Here is a 17,459-nt window from a genome sequence, read left to right as displayed (position 1 = left end):
ACATTGATCTAAACTCTTATGTTTGTAGATACCATAGAGCGCACTTGCTTGTAGATGGTCCCTACCTACCATAATGATATGACAAAAAAACCTTTTAGGGTAATTTTACCATTTTAAAATATAAGGCTACAAATGGGCATTCTCAACCCTTTGACTTAAACAAGTCATACCACACTTTATTGGTTGTTGTGGTTATTATCCACCCCTTAGGGCACATTTGATATTGCATGATGGGCGTGATTTGGGACATTGCAACCAAAAATCAGGCCCATCAAAACAAACTAGAGGTATGACAGACATGCACAATGCGCATCTGCCGCATCTCAGAAACATGTTTTCACGGTTCCACACCCTATTACGAAAAGAACAAGATAAAGGGGACACTCTTTAAAGCAAAGAAAAAGGTGGGGGTCTCCCCCTCATTCTTTCCCCTCTCTCTCTCGCGCGCTCTTCATTCTTCGTTCTTTGTTGTTGTTCTTCTTCTTTTTCTTACAGTTTTTTTTTATATTTAATTTTCTTTGCTCACCATTGATTTTTTCTTTGATTTTCTTTGATTAGGGTTTTGGTTTTGGTTTTTCTTTTATCTTCATTGATTTTTTCTTTGATTTTCTTTGATTAGGGCTTTGAGTTTTTTATTAGGGCTTTGATAAGGGTTTTTTCCTTTGATTTTTATTGATTAGGGGTTTTTTCTTTGATTATCATTAATTAGGTTTTTTTTTGTTTTTTTTCATTGATCTTTTTAGTTTTTTTTAAAAATAATTTAGTTTTTTTTTTCATTGATTAGGATTTTTTTCCTTTGATTTTTATTGATTAAAGTTTTTTTATTGTCATTGATTAGGGCTTTTCTTTGATTTTTTTTTGTTTATTTATGGTTTATTTATAATTTATTTTCTTGCATTTTAATGTTTTATGATTTATTTATGATTTTTTCATTTATATATAAAATATGAATTCTTATTTTTTCTCAAAATATCCAAAATTTAACAAAATTTTTTGTACTTGGATCCAATTTGAGATCCATATTTGGGGTTAAAATCCATAACTTTTTTATTAACTTTCATAATTGGATCCAATATGACACCGATTAAAGCATTTATATATTATTAAAATATCAATCCTTATTTTTCTTAAATTATTCAAATTTTATTTTATTTTTTAGATCAAATCCAAAGTTAAAATCTATAATAAGCATGCCGCCTACGGTTAAAAATGAAGTTATTGGACCCAATATTTATATGTGTTAAAACCAAATGTTGGATACAAGAAAGATAACTTCTTGTCCAGTCAATCAAAACAAACATTGATCATGGTATAGTTGTTACGGTACAGACAAAAATGTGTGTTATGTCCGTTTTGTTTGTTCATTCTCTCCAATCTTGAACAAGACATCAAACAAACCCTTACCGGATGTTTTGATTGCACAGACAACAGCATTAGAGTGACTGTTCATGCTCTACGCAAACGGCTGATGCTTGGGATAATTAAAACACGACATCCCACGCATTCAATAAGACATTTAGACATCTTTTAGGTGTTTGGTAGTGTTTCACCTTTCTTTTTAGAGCAGTAGGATCCAACACATTTAGGCAAAAACTATATAAAAACAAAAACTTTGGCACAAAAACTTATCTTGTTTTTTTTTTTTAATTATTGGAGGAAGAAAAAACTTTACTTGTTCATAACACCTTTTGTGCCTTGGTCCGGAGTGTTCTAACAAGACTGTGTGCATAGTTCTGTCCGTGCAATCACACGCTCAAAACAAATGTCTTTCAAATGTTGTTAAAGACTAAACAAAGACAACCATCGGAAAAACAGCCACCGTCTGTGTTTGCCAATTGGCTACTGCTTCACCAACGGCCAAATTGTTTCACACGTGTGGGCAGGTACGTGCCCCCACGTTCATGGAAGAAAAGGGGGAATTTTCTTTTTCTCAGCAGAAAACGAACAAATAAAATTGTAAAAAGAAAAAAGAAAAAAAGCATTTGGCACAAATATTGATCCAAGGCACTGACCAATTACTAAATTGTCGTGGAATTTAGGGTCAAGGACGAGATTGGGCCTATACGGGAAAAGTTTTGACTTCCCAAACAAACGACAAATTGAGCCATCTAGTGGAAGGGGAGAGACAAGATCGGATCCCTCGGAATGTCGTACTACAAGGGGTAGGTTGGTCAATTAATAAATAAATAAATAATGGCTCTGTGTCTCAGACAAGCTAGAACGCACGCTTCCGTTTTAGTAGTTTGTTTGATGAGGGGAGAAGGAATTTTTGAGGTCGAGTTTGCCCCCCCCCCCCCCCCACCACCACCACACATAACGCGTACAATGACGTACGACGCTGGTGCTGCTGGTCTTCCCTGAAAATGACAGTCATGTCCAAGTCCCTCTTGTTTCGCGCCATACCTGTCCAAAATAACCTTTACTACGATATCATACACCGATCCCGACCCCACGAAATGACAAAAATAACCTTCAAAGTTTGATAGCCTCGAAAACAAATGCAAACGACTAAAAACTCTCGGGGAGGGAAATCTATGGATAAATTAAAGGGTTTTTGCTTTTTTAAGAAAATATCTAAAAAGTAAGGCAAATTTTAAAAAGTTAGACTTTGGGTGTAACTAGCCAGACGCGGATCCTTGAAAGTTGGACCTCTGAACCAACTCATTTGAAAGTGCCAAATATTAGGGGTCTATATGGGTTGGACCTCTGTACCAGTCAGATCGCAGTGAATCTGTATCTAAGTCGGAATTTAAAATGGTAAGCCCAGTCCCAGTCTGGATCCAAACTAGGTGCAATGTAGTAAGTTTTTGATATGGATGGATAAAGTAATATGTTGGCACACGATCTGGTAGGAAAAGAGGTTAGGAACAAGTTAAAAAGTGCAACTGAATTGGACGTTATCGGGGCTAAAGATATTGATCCAAATCTGAATCTAAAAAAGGTCTGAACACGCCTATATGAATCTAAACCAAATACATGTATCGATCTTATTTTTTAAAGCCCACATCCAAACATATGTTGATCCATATCCCCTGCACCTTTTCCCTCACGGAAAGGTCCAAAAAATCGACAAGGAGTTGTAAACTCTAAGTGGCCCCGCAAGTCAACACACTGACCAAAAAAAAACCTCCATCTGTCCATTGAAGATGTCCTTTGAGGTTATTTTCGTAATTTTGTGAACTCGAAATAAGGACCGAACCCACGCGGAGGTCCGGGGTCCAGAATGACGTGTCGTCGACCAGGGTCCGCTTCCAGGGGCGGGAGGGGGTGTGGCCGAACTCGAACTCCGGGTTAGGATGCGTACCTCAGACGTCTAACTCGAGTTAAGCTGGTCGGGTTAACCCCAACTCTACCCCCCCCCCTTTCCTATAAATGCCTCTCCTTCGGACCTTTCGTTTTCTTCCTTCAACAGACTCTCTCTCTCTCTCCCCGAGTGCTCCCTTTCCTCTCTCTCATCCTCCTCAGAGGAGAGCGAAAGGGTAGCGGTGGCTCTCCATGTGTAGCTTCTTCCTCACGCCACAGAAACCCTAAACTCATCTGTCTCCCGCCCGAGATCTCGAGCGTTCGGACCCTCCTACTCTCTCTTCCCGCCCCTCTACTCATCGGAGGGAGAACAAGAGGAAGAAGCGGAAACTCAAGAGAACTTGGTATAGTCTCTCTCTCTCTCCCTCCCTCTCGGGATCTAGGGTTTCTTGCAGCTATTCCGTCCCATTCCTTTGTTTCTGTAGTGAGGGATTGGGAAATCAAAGTGGTGAGTCGGTAGCTTCTTTCTATATGCTTACTCATCGGTTTTTTCTCCGGAAAATCATTTCAGTCTCTGGAAATTGAGCTGTTCTAGGCGTTTCGGTGGATTTTGAAGTATTTTGCCATCAATTCCTTCCATTTTAGAGCATTAGTGACGGGAATTTCCACTAGGGAGGACGGAGTTAGGTTTAGGTTCCGATCTAGGGCTCTCTCTTTTTGTTAGAAATATCCATTCTTTTGTTGATTTTGTAGCGTTTTTGCTGTTCTGATTTCCTGAGGAAGCGGAAATCGGGGGGTTGTTTAGGTGTTGGAGAATGTAGGAGTCCTTTCTCCTTGATTTGTGCGGTGAGATTCGGTTCCGGCTCAGATCTTGAGCTACTTGTTGAGTTGAGATCGTTCTTCTCGGCTGTGATTTTGGGCTAGGCGAGCGCGGTTTTCTTTTCTCTCTTGCTTCTGTCCCGGATTTCTCTGGAACGAACTGGCCTTTCATGGGCTGAAGAGAAAGGAGGAGGAACTGCTCTTGGGGAAGGGAATTTAGGTCTTTCTGCACTAGATCCGAGTGCCTGAAAGGTTTGTGGGGAATGTGCTGGTTCGACCATGTCTAAAACCCTAGATTCTTCAAACGAGACTTTCAACCTCGGCAAGGATGGAGAGAGGTGCCTGGATCCTCAGCTTTGGCATGCCTGTGCTGGTGGCATGGTCCAGATGCACAAGATTAACATGAAAGTTTACTATTTCCCTCAAGGGCATGCCGAGCACGCTGGGAGCGGCTTCGAGTTCCCACCCTCCTTGAAGATGCCGCCATTCATCCCCTGCAGGATTGGGGATGTTAAGTTCATGGCTGATAAGGAGACGGATGAAGTTTTCGTGAAGCTGAAGTTGTTCCCGTTGATCCGAATGGAGGAGGGGTTTGCAAGTGTTGAAGAAGAAGCGAGTTTCAGTGAGAACATCAGCTTGGATGTTGATAAACCCACTTCATTCGCCAAGACCTTGACGCAGTCTGATGCCAACAATGGGGGCGGGTTCTCGGTCCCCCGCTATTGCGCGGAGACCATCTTTCCAAGGCTTGACTACTCGATTGATCCGCCTGTGCAGACCGTATTTGCAAAGGATGTCCACGGTGAGGTCTGGAAGTTCAGGCACATATATCGGGGAACACCAAGACGCCACCTCCTAACTACAGGCTGGAGCACGTTTGTCAATCAGAAGAAACTTGTTGCTGGGGATTCTATCGTGTTCTTGAGGATGGCCAATGGAGAGCTTTGTGTTGGAATAAGGAGGTCGGCGAGGTTGAGCGAGGACTCTTTGTCTGCATCTGCATGGTGTTCCGCGGCTGGGGGTCTGGTATCCCCCTTCAGGAGCCCCAGATGGGAAGGAAAATCAGGGAATGAACTTGCTCGTGGTGGGTTCTCCATGTTCTTGAGGGAGGATGAGAACAGGATGACAAGGCCTGGTAATTGTGGGTTTTCAAGGGATAAGAGTAAGGTGAGTGCCAAAGCAGTGATCGAGGCATGTAGCTTGGCAGCTGCTGGACAACCTTTCGAGGTGATTTACTACCCTCGTTCGAGCACTCCTGAGTTTTGCGTGAAAGCTAGTGCTGTGAACGCCTCTATGAGGCTGCATTGGACACCGGGGCTGAGGTTCAAGATGGCATTCGAGACAGAGGATTCTTCTCGGATCAGTTGGTTTATGGGGACGATCTCATCTGTGCAGTTTTCAGACCTGGTTAACTGGCCAAACTCGCCCTGGCGACTACTTCAGGTACATGTTTTCATGTCCGTTTCATTATCTGTTCAAAACCGCAAAATATGTAGCTCTTGTTAAGCTATGTGAATAACCTTGTGTTTTGTGCGGATGCTTCCACATTAATCTGTCTTTTTGGTGAAATACTCGCTTTAGTTCTTTTAGTATTGTCCTGTTGATGTAGCAGTAGCAATAAGTTGCATTGCATAATCAAGATCTTGTGGTGCACTGGGGTATATGAGGAAGCTTTTTTTGCTTTCTGGTTGGAAAGATTTTTAGTTTGTGGTCTGTTTCTTTTGGATCTTAAAAGTCAGTTGATGTGGTTCTCTTTGTTTCCTCATTTTCTTCCTCCTTCGCCTGCTTTGCTTGGCTTTCTTTGAAAGACGCTTCTTTTGTTGCAATTAACCCTGAGACCCATCTGTAAATGGGAAAAATACCGGTGGATGAGGCAGGTACATAAGTAGCGACTTGATATGTACCTAGGCACTCCTTTATACACGTGCTTTTATCGGAAACCGATGTCTCTACCGTCATTTGTAATTCTCATCATGGGGTTGTTACCAACCATGCATGTGCATTTACTGTATGAGTCTGCTTTTTTCTGGCTAAATAAGGCGTATTATTCTCATGGGTGTTTATTGGATATCATTCTTTTCTTATCCATACGAGAATGCTAGCTATCCTGTTTGTCCCTCCTCCACCCTCTCACCCCCTTGTTTTGGGACTATTAACGCTTACAGATCTGGTTTGTGCAGGTGACATGGGATGAACCAGATCTGCTGCAGAATGTCAAGCGAGTGAGTCCATGGTTGGTTGAAGTTGTCTCAAACATACCAACCATCCAGATGTCTCCATTTGCACTTCCTAAAAAGAAGCCGAGGGTTTCTCAGCACCCAGAGTTATCACATGATGTTCAGGGGATCAACGGTTCTCTCCCAGCCTATGTTCTTCCTGGTCATATGCTCGGGTCGATCAACCCGTGGCAGAGTCTCCAGGGAAATGTTCCTTCAGGCATACAGGGAGCCAGGCAGGGTCACTTCGGTATTTCACTTTCGGACTTCTGTCCGAATAAATATCGTCCAGGTTTGCTGCCGGATGGTATATATCATTGTCAAGAGCAAGCTATCCGTTCTTCTCCCGTTTCAACTGAGCTCTTTATAGGGAATTCCTCTTCCCAGGACCGCTCTAGCGGGAATAACAGCGTCTCTTATATTCTCTCTAGCTGTGGCCCTTCTCTATGCAGCAAAAAGTCAGTTGATGCAGGTCATGTGAAGCCAGCTGGAAAGGCTGCCCAGATCAGGCTTTTTGGTCAGTCCATTGGCACGAAAGAGCCAGAGAGAACAGACTTCACTCAGCAGCAGTCACAAGTATGTTCTACAGACGGGTTTGGCTCCAGCGTTATTACCAACAACAGCAGCATCTTTAGTGGGAGCCCAGAGAATTTTAGCCATCCCCATAACGACAAGATAGGCTTCTCTCACGCCCTGGGATTGGGGCCACACTACGAAAGGCATTTGGATACTCCCATTGCTTCCAATCCCTTTCCAGGCATTTCGTTTCTTAAAGAGAAGCCTTCTGACCAGAGCTTGGAGAAGTGTGGACACGTTTGTAAGCCTTTTGATGAAGAAGGGGTGAATGGCCACTGCAAGGTCTTCATGGAATCTGAGGATGTGGGCCGAAGCCTGGACCTTTCTTCCTTCATGTCTTACGAAGGGCTCTACAAGGTGCTAGCACAAATGTTTGAAGTTGATGAATCTGATATGTTCAGTCGGGTGCTTTACCGAGATGCTAATGGTATCGTTAGACATGCAGGGGATGAACCCTACAGGTAATTTTCCATTTTTTCCCTTCTTTTTCCATCTTGTGAGAAGCATGTTTACTGTTTCACCTTTCTTCATTGTTTACCGTTTCACCTTTTTTCCCTTCATTGTTTGAGTGTGGCATGTTTACTGTTTCACCTTTCTTCATTGTTTGAATGGGTAGGTGCCTGATGCTTTTTGTGCTTACAGCTTGCCTAGGGCTTGTCTACCGAGCCTTAGAAAGATTATTTCTATTTTTTCTAAAATCTGACCATACAGATAATCTACTTTTGGATCGCTCGATTCCAACACCGAGTTCAGTTTTTATAAGATTCAAAAATCAACGGTCTACCATTTTTTAAAATATTCAATGTTTAAGAAAAACATTTTTTCTAAAAAAAACATGATCCAAGTGTGATTTTCTAGCAAATCGAGAATGCAGAACACATCTCTAGGGTCAGATTTTTTAAAAATAACATGAAAACCCCTTTCCAAAGCTCGGTAGGCAGGCTTTAGGCACAAAAAGCGTCAGCCACCTACCCATTATATATATATATATATAAAACTTGGTTGAGTCAGTCCCAGTGAGGAAGTGCAATGAACCGACTTGGCTGTTGAGTTTGCTGTCTGGTCTCTAGTTGCTTAAATGCTTGGAACCTCGACTCGTTTCAAAATCATACTCCCATGCCCATATCGGTTTTGTTTATTAGCTGGAGTTACTATAAGGATCCTGCATATGGTCTCTATTCCTGAGTGGAAGCATTGGTTTTAGGCAACGGTTTCTTTTGATTCCACAGTAAGGATTGGAGCCTAAAGAGTGCTAGCAACGTTACTGACTTGGTCCAGCCGTGGTCTTGAATTGGTTGTCAAGTTGCTTAGGGGAATGGTGAATGGTGAGTTCTTCCTGTCCATTAGCAACTCAGGCGTCAACCTTTCCACATTGAAGCTTATGTATATACGTAACCAGGTTTTTTCTTTGTAGCATCCTCTCACATCCACCTTTTCCTCTCTTTTAATAGAGTTAAACGGCGATAATGTCTTCAATTGAAATCTTTACTATTACTAGATTGTAAGATTTTGTATTTGCTGTTATTTACAATTTCCACTTCCATTGTAGTGAGTTCATGAAGACGGCGAGGAGGGTGACCATTTTATCAGATGCTGGAAGTGACAACATGGGAAGGTAAAGGCCTTCCCTGCAGCTTCTTATAACCTTATTACCTTTGTACAGCTAGTTTTAGACTCAAGCAAAGGCTTTTTTTTTTTTGGGGGGGGGGGGGGGTGGTGGGGCGGGGTGCTGGACTCTCTTTAAGCAAAGTTGGTGTAACTGGGACTTTTAATGTGTATTAACGTCTAGTTGAGATATCGGGCCAGAGGCTCTTTTTTCCCGTTTCCCTTTCAAGATTTGAATGGTGATATGCCAGATGACCATTGCGTTGAACCGGGATATGGGTCTTTTAGCCCAATTGAATTTTCTGCATCTGAATCCTAAGAATCGCCTTTCCTGCCAAAACGAATCACTCCCAAGTGTTTTCTATCTGCAAAGCCAAGCGGTGTCTGAGTGCAACGAACTTTGTTCAAGACAAATTACATTTTCCACTTAAATGGGAACGTCATGTACACCTCTGACCTTCAATCCTGCATCGTTTTTTCGAGAATCCCATCTTGTTTTTCTGACGGTTTGAACCTTGTTATTGGGTTCAATGCATTCAAAAGGTGTCATTGAATGATTTGGTTAGAGGTTTGTGGTTTAAGCTGAAGCTTTTTAAGGATTTTCGATGGTGATAATAACCTTGTATAGATGCTTCTCTGTTGGGTTCTTGCTTGCAGCAGTTCTCTGAAAACCGTATCTGTAGCATGTTGACCATGCCCCTTTTCTCTTTGCCTGACGTGCTTGCAGTCAACAGTATGAGATGTCAAGGTAGCCCTCTAACTACATTACTTCAAACTATGGTTATCTACCAGTATCTAATTTTATTTAGAAAAACATCAAAACAACAAAAAAAAACATGAAACTAAGAAAGAAAATTGAAAATCAAGACAAAAAGATAATAACAGATACATATCCAATTCAATTGGTCAATTATAAAATAACTCATTTATAAGTAGATAAATCTCTCTTAATTTTAAAGCTAACAAACTGTCGAAAGATAAAAATTATTTTAAAATAGGGATTTGAATAAAAAAACTCTAAAAATAAAAAATTCAAAAAAACAAATGGATCTAAATGGACCCTTATTGCCTCAGATTTTCTGTTTCGTTCTTGCATCATTATCTTTTGGTTGTAGAAAACTTGTCTTTAAGTCTAAATCCACCGAGTCTCTGTGCTGCTTTATAAGTTGAACAAACCAATCAGAATCTGCTGCAACGTGTTATACTAAAGCTAGGATCATTCTTTTTTAAACAATCAAAATTATGCAAGATATTCTGCCAAAGTGAAATGGGTCAAATGAATATAGAGTAGATGGTTGAGACAAAATTTGAATCCACGAAGGAATCTGATCCATAAGTAGTTGTAGAAATTCATATTGATCCGATTTGAGTAAACCTACAATGGGTTTGGGTTAGGGTTAATGAAGATGAGTATAAGAGAGTTCTGGATCTGGTTATTGGGGTTTGGATTCTTACTAGATCTGGGTATAAATGGGTTTTGGAGATACCCACTTTGGATTGGCTAATGGAATTTGGGTCTAAGTTTAACTTGGGTTCTTGGTACAACAGATAAAATACTGCAATTTTAAGGGTAGTCTTGGATAGGGGTGTCAACGGGTCGGGTTTGGGTCGGACTCAGGTGGAACTAGGCTTGGCCCCGATTTTTTGGTATGGTATCGGGTCTAGACCCGGGTCTAATTGGACCCACCATAAGAGAAACATACCTGGACAAACCTAGGTCTTAATCGATTCTTCTTATTTATCACCATACTCGGACTCTATAGTGTCTCGTTCGAGTAAACTCTCGACCCGTTGACACCCTTAGTCTTAGGACATATAGAAGTAGGTCCTGGTAAAAAACTAAGGTCAAACTCCACTTGATTCGGGATTTATAGGCTCGGGATCAAGCTGGAGGAAAGTAGGTCAGGACTGTGTTCAATCGAGTTCAGTAAAAAGGCCAGTTCTTTTTATTGGGTTTGGTCTGAGGCTGATTTTTGGAAGGTTAGTTGGGACACGGAAGAACACCTATGGTTAAAATTTGAAGATTAGATCATGTCAGGTTAGGGAGATGTGAATTAGGAAAGTCAGGTCAAATTCTACAGTTTACAACATGCAGAAGATGTTGGGTTCTTAAGATCGGTTTGGGTCAAAAGGGTTTGGGCTTAGGTTAAGGGTGGTTTGATTTACTGTGACCTAGAGGGCACTCTTGAGAAGGTATGCTACTAGGTTGTAGGTTCAGGGGGGTTGTTGGGGTGCAGATTGATGTAATAAGGGTTTGACCACCACTGAGCTCAAGTTCACCACACTTGGTTTGGGCCAAGTACCTAGGTGCAAACCCACTAGAGGTTTGATCTTGATGCAACAAAGAAACGTGAGAGAAGGCCTAGAGGCCAAAGAGAGAGAAGTGAGGAAGACTTAAGGGCCAAGGAAAAGAGAGAGAGAGAGAGAGAGAGACATAAGTTCAATTCATTTCTTAATCTTCAAAGCACAGTAAAGGGGGTATATATAAGCTATAGAGAAGGTATTTACACATCTCCACAAGTACCCAATACAATTTAAAAGTCACTCAAAATTAGAAGAAGACTCCTTTGATCAAAACCTAAATCTAGGTAATAACTCACAAGCCCTTACCCAAGAATAAGACGTTAACTTAGCCAAAATTAGGCCACTTCACTTCCTTCACACACCCATCAAGGCTCTCCCAAGGAGAGGTTGACCTCCATGTGGGTCCCACTACGGCCAGCTAACCCTTTCAAGCTCACCTTGGATCCAGATCCTTTTAAGAGCGGGTCAGGTTCTCCTTGATCTGCTTCGTCCATTGCTACTTCGGATCCAGGTTTCTCTGGACTTGCTCCAAGCTTTTGCCAATGTGGGTATGGATTCCTTAAGGTTCATACTAATTATTGCTAATATGGATCCAGGTTCAATTGGATTCATATTATCCTCTCCCCTTTGGACATTGCTTAGTCCACTAGGCAAGAGATCTCTCAAGTTGAGTCTCTCTGCAAGCATAATTCTCGATGTGGCCATGAAGGTTTTTAACCTTGCTTCCTCCATTCATCGGGATAGAGTGTTGACGACATGATTTTCTTGTCCTTTATTATAATACAACTCAAAGTCATACCTCATCATCTTGGCCACCTATTTTTGTTGGATTAGAGATGTGATTTACTACTACATGAGATATTTAAGACTTTTATAGTTGGTGTGAACCATAAAATGCCTTCCCAGGAGATACGGTCTTCACTTTTCAAGTGCTAACATGATCGCAAGCATTTCCTTCTCGTAAGTGGAGAGGGCATTGATGTGGTTTGAGAGGTTCTTGCTTATAAAGGCTAAAGGGTGACCTTCTTGCATTAGCATCACCCCGGTTTCGTTGTAACAAGCATAGAGAAATCCAATAGAGCTAACATGGGTGCCTCGCACATAGCTTGCTTGAATTGCTCGAAAGCAAGCTTGGATTTATCATACCACGAAAAAGCATTTTTCTTCAACATGGCGGTCAATGGTGCAATAATAATCCCATAGTTTCTTATGTACTTTTGGTAGTAACTGGTGAGTTCAAGGAAGCCTCTCAAGGCCTTGAGAGATGCAGGTTTGGGCCGAGAAAGCATTGCTTTAATCTTTTTGGGGTCAACACTCACGCATTGCTTGTCAGCAATATGGCCAAGGTAATACACTCGAGTGTTCAAATCTTCACTTGGACCTCTTGGCCTTGAATTGGTGCTCCTTTAGAGTTTGTAGAATAACCGTTAAATGTTCCAAATACTTCTCTCATGTCCCACTATAGATTAATGTCATTGAAAAATATAAGGACATATTTAGAGAGCATCGGTCAGAACACATCGTTCATGACCCGTTAGAATGTAGCGGGGGCGTTGGTCAGCCCAAATGGTATTACAATGAACTCAAATTGTCCATCATGAGTCCTAAATTCTATTTTCACAATGTCTTCATCTGTCATCTTGATTTTGTGGTAACCGGACTATAGATCTATCTTAGTAAATACTTGGGCCCCGTTCAACTCATCCAACAACTCATCAATGATGGGTATGAGGTGCTTATCTTTTAAGGTCACGATGTTTAAGACCCTGTAATCTACACAAAATTGTCAAGTATTGTCTTTTTTCATGCCAAAAGAACCAGTGATGAATAAGGATTCAAACTAGTTTGGATCACCCTGCTATCGAGCATCTCCTAGACAAGTCTTTTGATTTTGTCAATTTAGAAATGTGCATACTGTTAAGGATGAACACTCATAGGTCTAACGCTTGGATTGAGAATGATGTGATGGTCTTGAGATCTTTGGGGTGGTAGGTCGGTGGCCTCGGTGAACACCTCCTTGAATTAATCAAGGATCTCTTGTATTTTGAGCTCTTACAATTTCCTTCACTGTGATCATGCAAAGTAGATCTTCTTGAGTAGCTCTATAGATCTTAAGGGCTTCTTCAAAACTCACTTCATCAACTCCCTTGGGTTTGTGCCCTTTAAGGCAAATCATTTCTCCAGCTCGGTCAAATCTCATTTTCATCTTGCTAAAATCTCATCGGACCTTGCCCGAAGGTCATAAGCCAACTCATGTAAAGGACCATGTTCGCCTCTTCATGGGAAGCACATAGAGATCCACAACGAACTTGGATCCTTGAAGATCCAACTCCACCTTTGAGCACACATACGAGCATTTGATGTGGCTTTATCTATACAACCTAACGAGCTCCGCCATCACCGTTCTTGCCCTCCTCCTCGACACCAACTCCGACGGTGCATTCGTAGCATGGTGAGGAGCGGTCGACAGAGGTAGAGTTGGCTGACATGGAGCTGCCGGTGGTGCAGTCGCGGGCATTTAATTTGCGGTCGTCAGCAGTGGCAAGGGACGCGGTCGGCGTGCTGAGGGTGGCCAGCAGGAGCTCCACCGCGTCCTCTTCCTCTCCCTCGCGAGGAGGAGGTTTCAGAGGAGCAGTCGTTCCGGTGACGGGGGTTCATCTCGCCGGAATCTGAATCGTCTGGTTTCTAGTATCAACACAATCGGAGAGACAAAGACAGAGAGAGACAGACAGACTGGAGATATGTAGGAGAAGGACCTCCGGTAGGCAAATTTTGTAAGACTACAAATTTTATAAATTTGTCTCTGTTGAAATATAATTTGAACATTACAAAACACGCTTGTAAATCGTTGTACTGCTTCATCTACGAAAACTAAATTATATCGAAAAATAGTTTTGTGTTGTATGCGCTTAACCAATGCTAGTAATGCTGCTCTTTAGTAATTAAAAATACTGTACAATGAAAGATATTTTGTTGCTGTTCCGAAATCGTTGTATAACTCGCATTACATTGTTCAATTTCATTAATGTGGAGTGTATTTTATTTGAGATTTGCTATTTGTTTATTAAAACTGTCGTATTTATTTGAAAACTGACAGAGGGTGATAGGACGTTTCATTAATATTTGAATCACACATCACGCATGTTAAGGATGTGTTTCACTTTGCTTCGCGAATAAGGAACTGACATTTCTGAAGCCACACGCTACGTGCAATATCATAATTAAAGGAAACATCGTTTAAAATTCAAAAAAATTTCAAATTCTTACACAAGATTTCATGGTAGTAGCAGTGAAGATGACGTTAGACCACCATTTCTGAACAGCAAACCTGTCTTATCGCTGTGTACTATTTCTAATTACGAAAGCGACATTAATGGCTCTTGTTCACCGCATTCATCTCGAATCTCTTCTGCGATTTTCATTTTGTGCGTGTCAGCAATAAAGCGATGTTTAAACATCAAACATTTCATAACGATATTGACTATTATCATTTCGAACATTAGAAGGCTTTGTTCATTGCATACATCGCAATCTAATTCTGCGACTGTCAATCATGTGGGTTGAGCGCACATCTTTTACCAATTACAAGCTTTCATTATTTGCACATGCTTACCGTATTAATCCTATGTTTCCTTGTGATTTGCATTAAATGATGACGAAGAATATTGCGATTTCAGAACAACTACCGTTCCTTATCACTGTTGAGTATTATTATTTTTTGGGCGAACATATACATTTTGCTGTAAGATATGCGCCCATGATAAAGGGCAATAGCGGTAAGATTTGTTTGCTGATCAGGAATCACTCTTTTGCTGAGACACTTTAAATGCAAACCGCGAAAAAGGATTGCGATTCATGCAGTCAACAACGGCTTCTAATATTCGGTCGACATATTATAGATTACACACAAGTTGGTTGTACTGTCTCTAAAATCTACTTGAAATAGACGAACATGAAATTACTCTTGCATGGTGGGCACCGTTGGTCGTTGCCTTTTAGATCCTCATGGCGGCTCCATTAGTTTCTCCTCTGCAATTAGAAAGGACTTCAATTTTTTGCAGAGTTCTTCACAGAATCCAGGTATATCAACCTGCAAAAACAAATTATAATGTGGAACCAATAGACATGCATTTAATCCCCAACAACAAAGGCCAAGAAATGGCATACATCGTCGAAACAAGGTTATGCACCATTGTATATCGCTTTAATGTACTTCATTACAAATACGCTGCAATCAACGCCATTATTTTGTAAAGGGGCATGGTATACCGTGCGATAGATCCACTCGCTAACGTCGACTCCCAAAATGACTTTGACAAAACCAATCTGAGAATAATGCGGCCGAAAGTAAATTCATGCCCCAGTACACGACACAATACTCATATAGATGGAATCTTACGAGATGGGAAATGTCAAGCCGTAAACCACTGTCAACTTCCAACGAATTGTAACACCATAGTTGTTTTTTGTGTAAATCCATCACGTATAAGACTCAATGCTTTTCAGATTGCTAGAGTGTAGGAATCAATATTTGCAAATGGATTGTAAAAATGTTGTTAGCACTGTTATGTTGTAACCTTGCACTCTAGGTTTATTTACTTACTTTTTCACTTGACAAAAGGTCTCTACAATGATTACCGTTAACCCAATAAGGTAGGCCGTCTTTAAATCCACTGGAGTATGGCAAACGATGTAAGATAGTCTACAAACTGAAACATTGTTAACAACAATGTTAATTTACGAATCAACTGGACTAAATCAATAACCAAAAGCAACATAAAATACAACCGATATACCATGAAATACGGGCTGACGATGCTTATAGTCTTGCTTGGTGCGTTGCTTTTAATATAATTGACGAAATCAGATATAGTCTGTTTGCAGCAAATATGGTGTTGTTAACATACGTACACATGGCTTACGTATATAGACAACTCCTACTAGTTTCATACGAACAAAATTACTGATCATGTTGCATTGTGCGAATTCATTGTGTATTCGTTTGATGTCCTCCATGAGTGATTGACTAAATTTTCGCCCAACTTCGTCGGTGGATGTGCTACTAAAATGAATAAGGACATTGCAATGAACGATATTGAAATTACATTATAGAGTACACAACACAAATCGCAAAAACAGCATGAAAGATACAGATTTTGATGAAAATGGAGACGATGTGTAGACAATATACGCATGATTCGCCATTGTTGGTCGTGTAGCTGTCTTTGTCTGCCTCACCGACGACAATTTTCTATGTAGCTGGTTACATGTTCGAGGGAGGAACTCCAGGTTTATAAAGGAACCGTCAGTTTGACTGTTGTTGGTTCACGAAGTAGAAGATAATCACATCGTCCAGTACTTGTGCGACTATTTATGAGCCAAAAGATCTACTTCTCAACCACCGTGATGAATGAATAATGTACGATAAATAAAAAAATTTCATGAATAATATACTTGTGCAAGGGTGTATGATCCCATTCATGTCAAGATAAAGATTATCAAACTCAATCCCGTTGGGGTTTGGTCTGGCTGTGTCTATGAACTCAACTCCATTTTCATCCTTTGTTAGCCTCTCCTCTTTAGCAGCCACAACTATCTTTGGATACTTGTCAACAAGCCACCGGTAGAAGGATGGCACACCCATCGCTGGATAGTTTGTGCTATGAGCCGGACAACGATTTGTGGCTTCTGCATGAAGTCGATTCATGACATCACTAAATGGTGATTTCTGGTTATCGTTGAATAGCAATTTATGACATTGCAACATAGTGATTTGCGAGTATTGTTGAAATTTCAATCCAAGCAGGTTAAGAAGGGTTGTTCAAGTAAGCTTTATTGGGCCATTGATCAAGGTTGTGATTCATCTTATGATCTGAGTAAGCTTTCACTTGCGTTGTTCAGGTAGGTGGTTGCACAATGTTGGACTTGTGTAAAGATAATAAAAAGAAATCATTTTATGATATGAGTTTTTTTGGTTGATTTAAACAAGTTCTTTATTTATTGAATTGCGATTTACATCCAATAAATAGAATGTGTCCCAACATAGCTGCCAATCTACTTCCAAGATAGTGTTATGTTCACAAGTTATGAGTGCCCTTCTTTATTTATCATCATTTGCGCTTTAATCATTGTGTAAATCAGAATACTTGTAAAGCACAAACCTCCTCCCAACATTGAAATAGAAAATATAAGACACTGCATTAAGTTTCACAAGAAATGCAAACCTCCTCCCAACATTTATTACATACCAAAACACTTGTAAAGCGCAAATGACGATAAATAAAATAATAATCTATTTTACAAGATGTTTATACTTTAAGGCGATTTATCATGTAGACCCAATGATTTTCCTTGTCGATAAGGGCTTAAACGATTATTACTTACGAGGGGCAAACATGCACCATAAAAAAATTGTCAAGAAGAACAAGTACAAAGAAAAAGAAGGGCACTCATAACTTGTGAACATGACAGTACCTTGGAAGTAAATTGGCAGCTATGTTGGGACACATTCTATTTATTGGATATAAATCGCAATTCAATAAATAAAGAAATTGTTTAAATCAACCAAAAAACTCAAATCATAAAATGCTTTCTTTTTATTATCATTACATAAGTCCAACATTGTGCAACCACTTACCTGAAAAACGCAGGTGAAAGCTTACTCAGATCATAAAATAAATCACAACCTTGATCAAT

The 17,459-nt window shown here is 40.5% G+C and overlaps 1 protein-coding gene across 2 annotated transcripts; it reads left to right on the top strand.

Annotated features, from left to right (window-relative positions):
* Positions 1-3,413: 3,413 nt before the first annotated feature.
* Positions 3,414-9,261, top strand: LOC149822187 (auxin response factor 18-like). Of its 2 annotated transcripts, none has more exons than XM_089980757.1 (4): positions 3,414-5,505; positions 6,243-7,315; positions 8,404-8,469; positions 9,117-9,261. In XM_089980757.1, exons 1-4 carry the CDS (start codon positions 4,342-4,344, stop codon positions 9,148-9,150), a joined length of 2,337 nt encoding a protein of 778 aa, XP_089836883.1. In that variant the 5' UTR covers positions 3,414-4,341; the 3' UTR covers positions 9,151-9,261. The 2 variants fall into 2 exon arrangements, with proteins under 2 accessions (XP_089836883.1, XP_089836884.1); XM_089980758.1 differs by having other exon boundaries at positions 9,120-9,225.
* Positions 9,262-17,459: the final 8,198 nt, after the last annotated feature.

This window comes from Nuphar pumila, chromosome 11 (assembly GCF_984573655.1).
Source record: "Nuphar pumila chromosome 11, dmNupPumi1.hap1.1, whole genome shotgun sequence".
Taxonomy (NCBI): Eukaryota; Viridiplantae; Streptophyta; class Magnoliopsida; order Nymphaeales; family Nymphaeaceae; genus Nuphar; species Nuphar pumila.
Note: the sequence above shows the minus strand (reverse complement) of the source record. Positions and strands in the feature narration are given on the sequence as shown.

Excerpts from the sequence above, each read along its gene's own strand:
- LOC149822187 (XM_089980757.1), top strand. The coding sequence starts at position 4,342 with ATGTCTAAAACCCTAGATTCTTCAAACGAGACTTTCAACCTCGGCAAG. Across the intron at positions 7,316-8,403 it reads GCAGGGGATGAACCCTACAG|TGAGTTCATGAAGACGGCGA; the intron begins GTAATTTTCCAT and ends CTTCCATTGTAG. Across the intron at positions 8,470-9,116 it reads GGAAGTGACAACATGGGAAG|CAGTTCTCTGAAAACCGTAT; the intron begins GTAAAGGCCTTC and ends TCTTGCTTGCAG.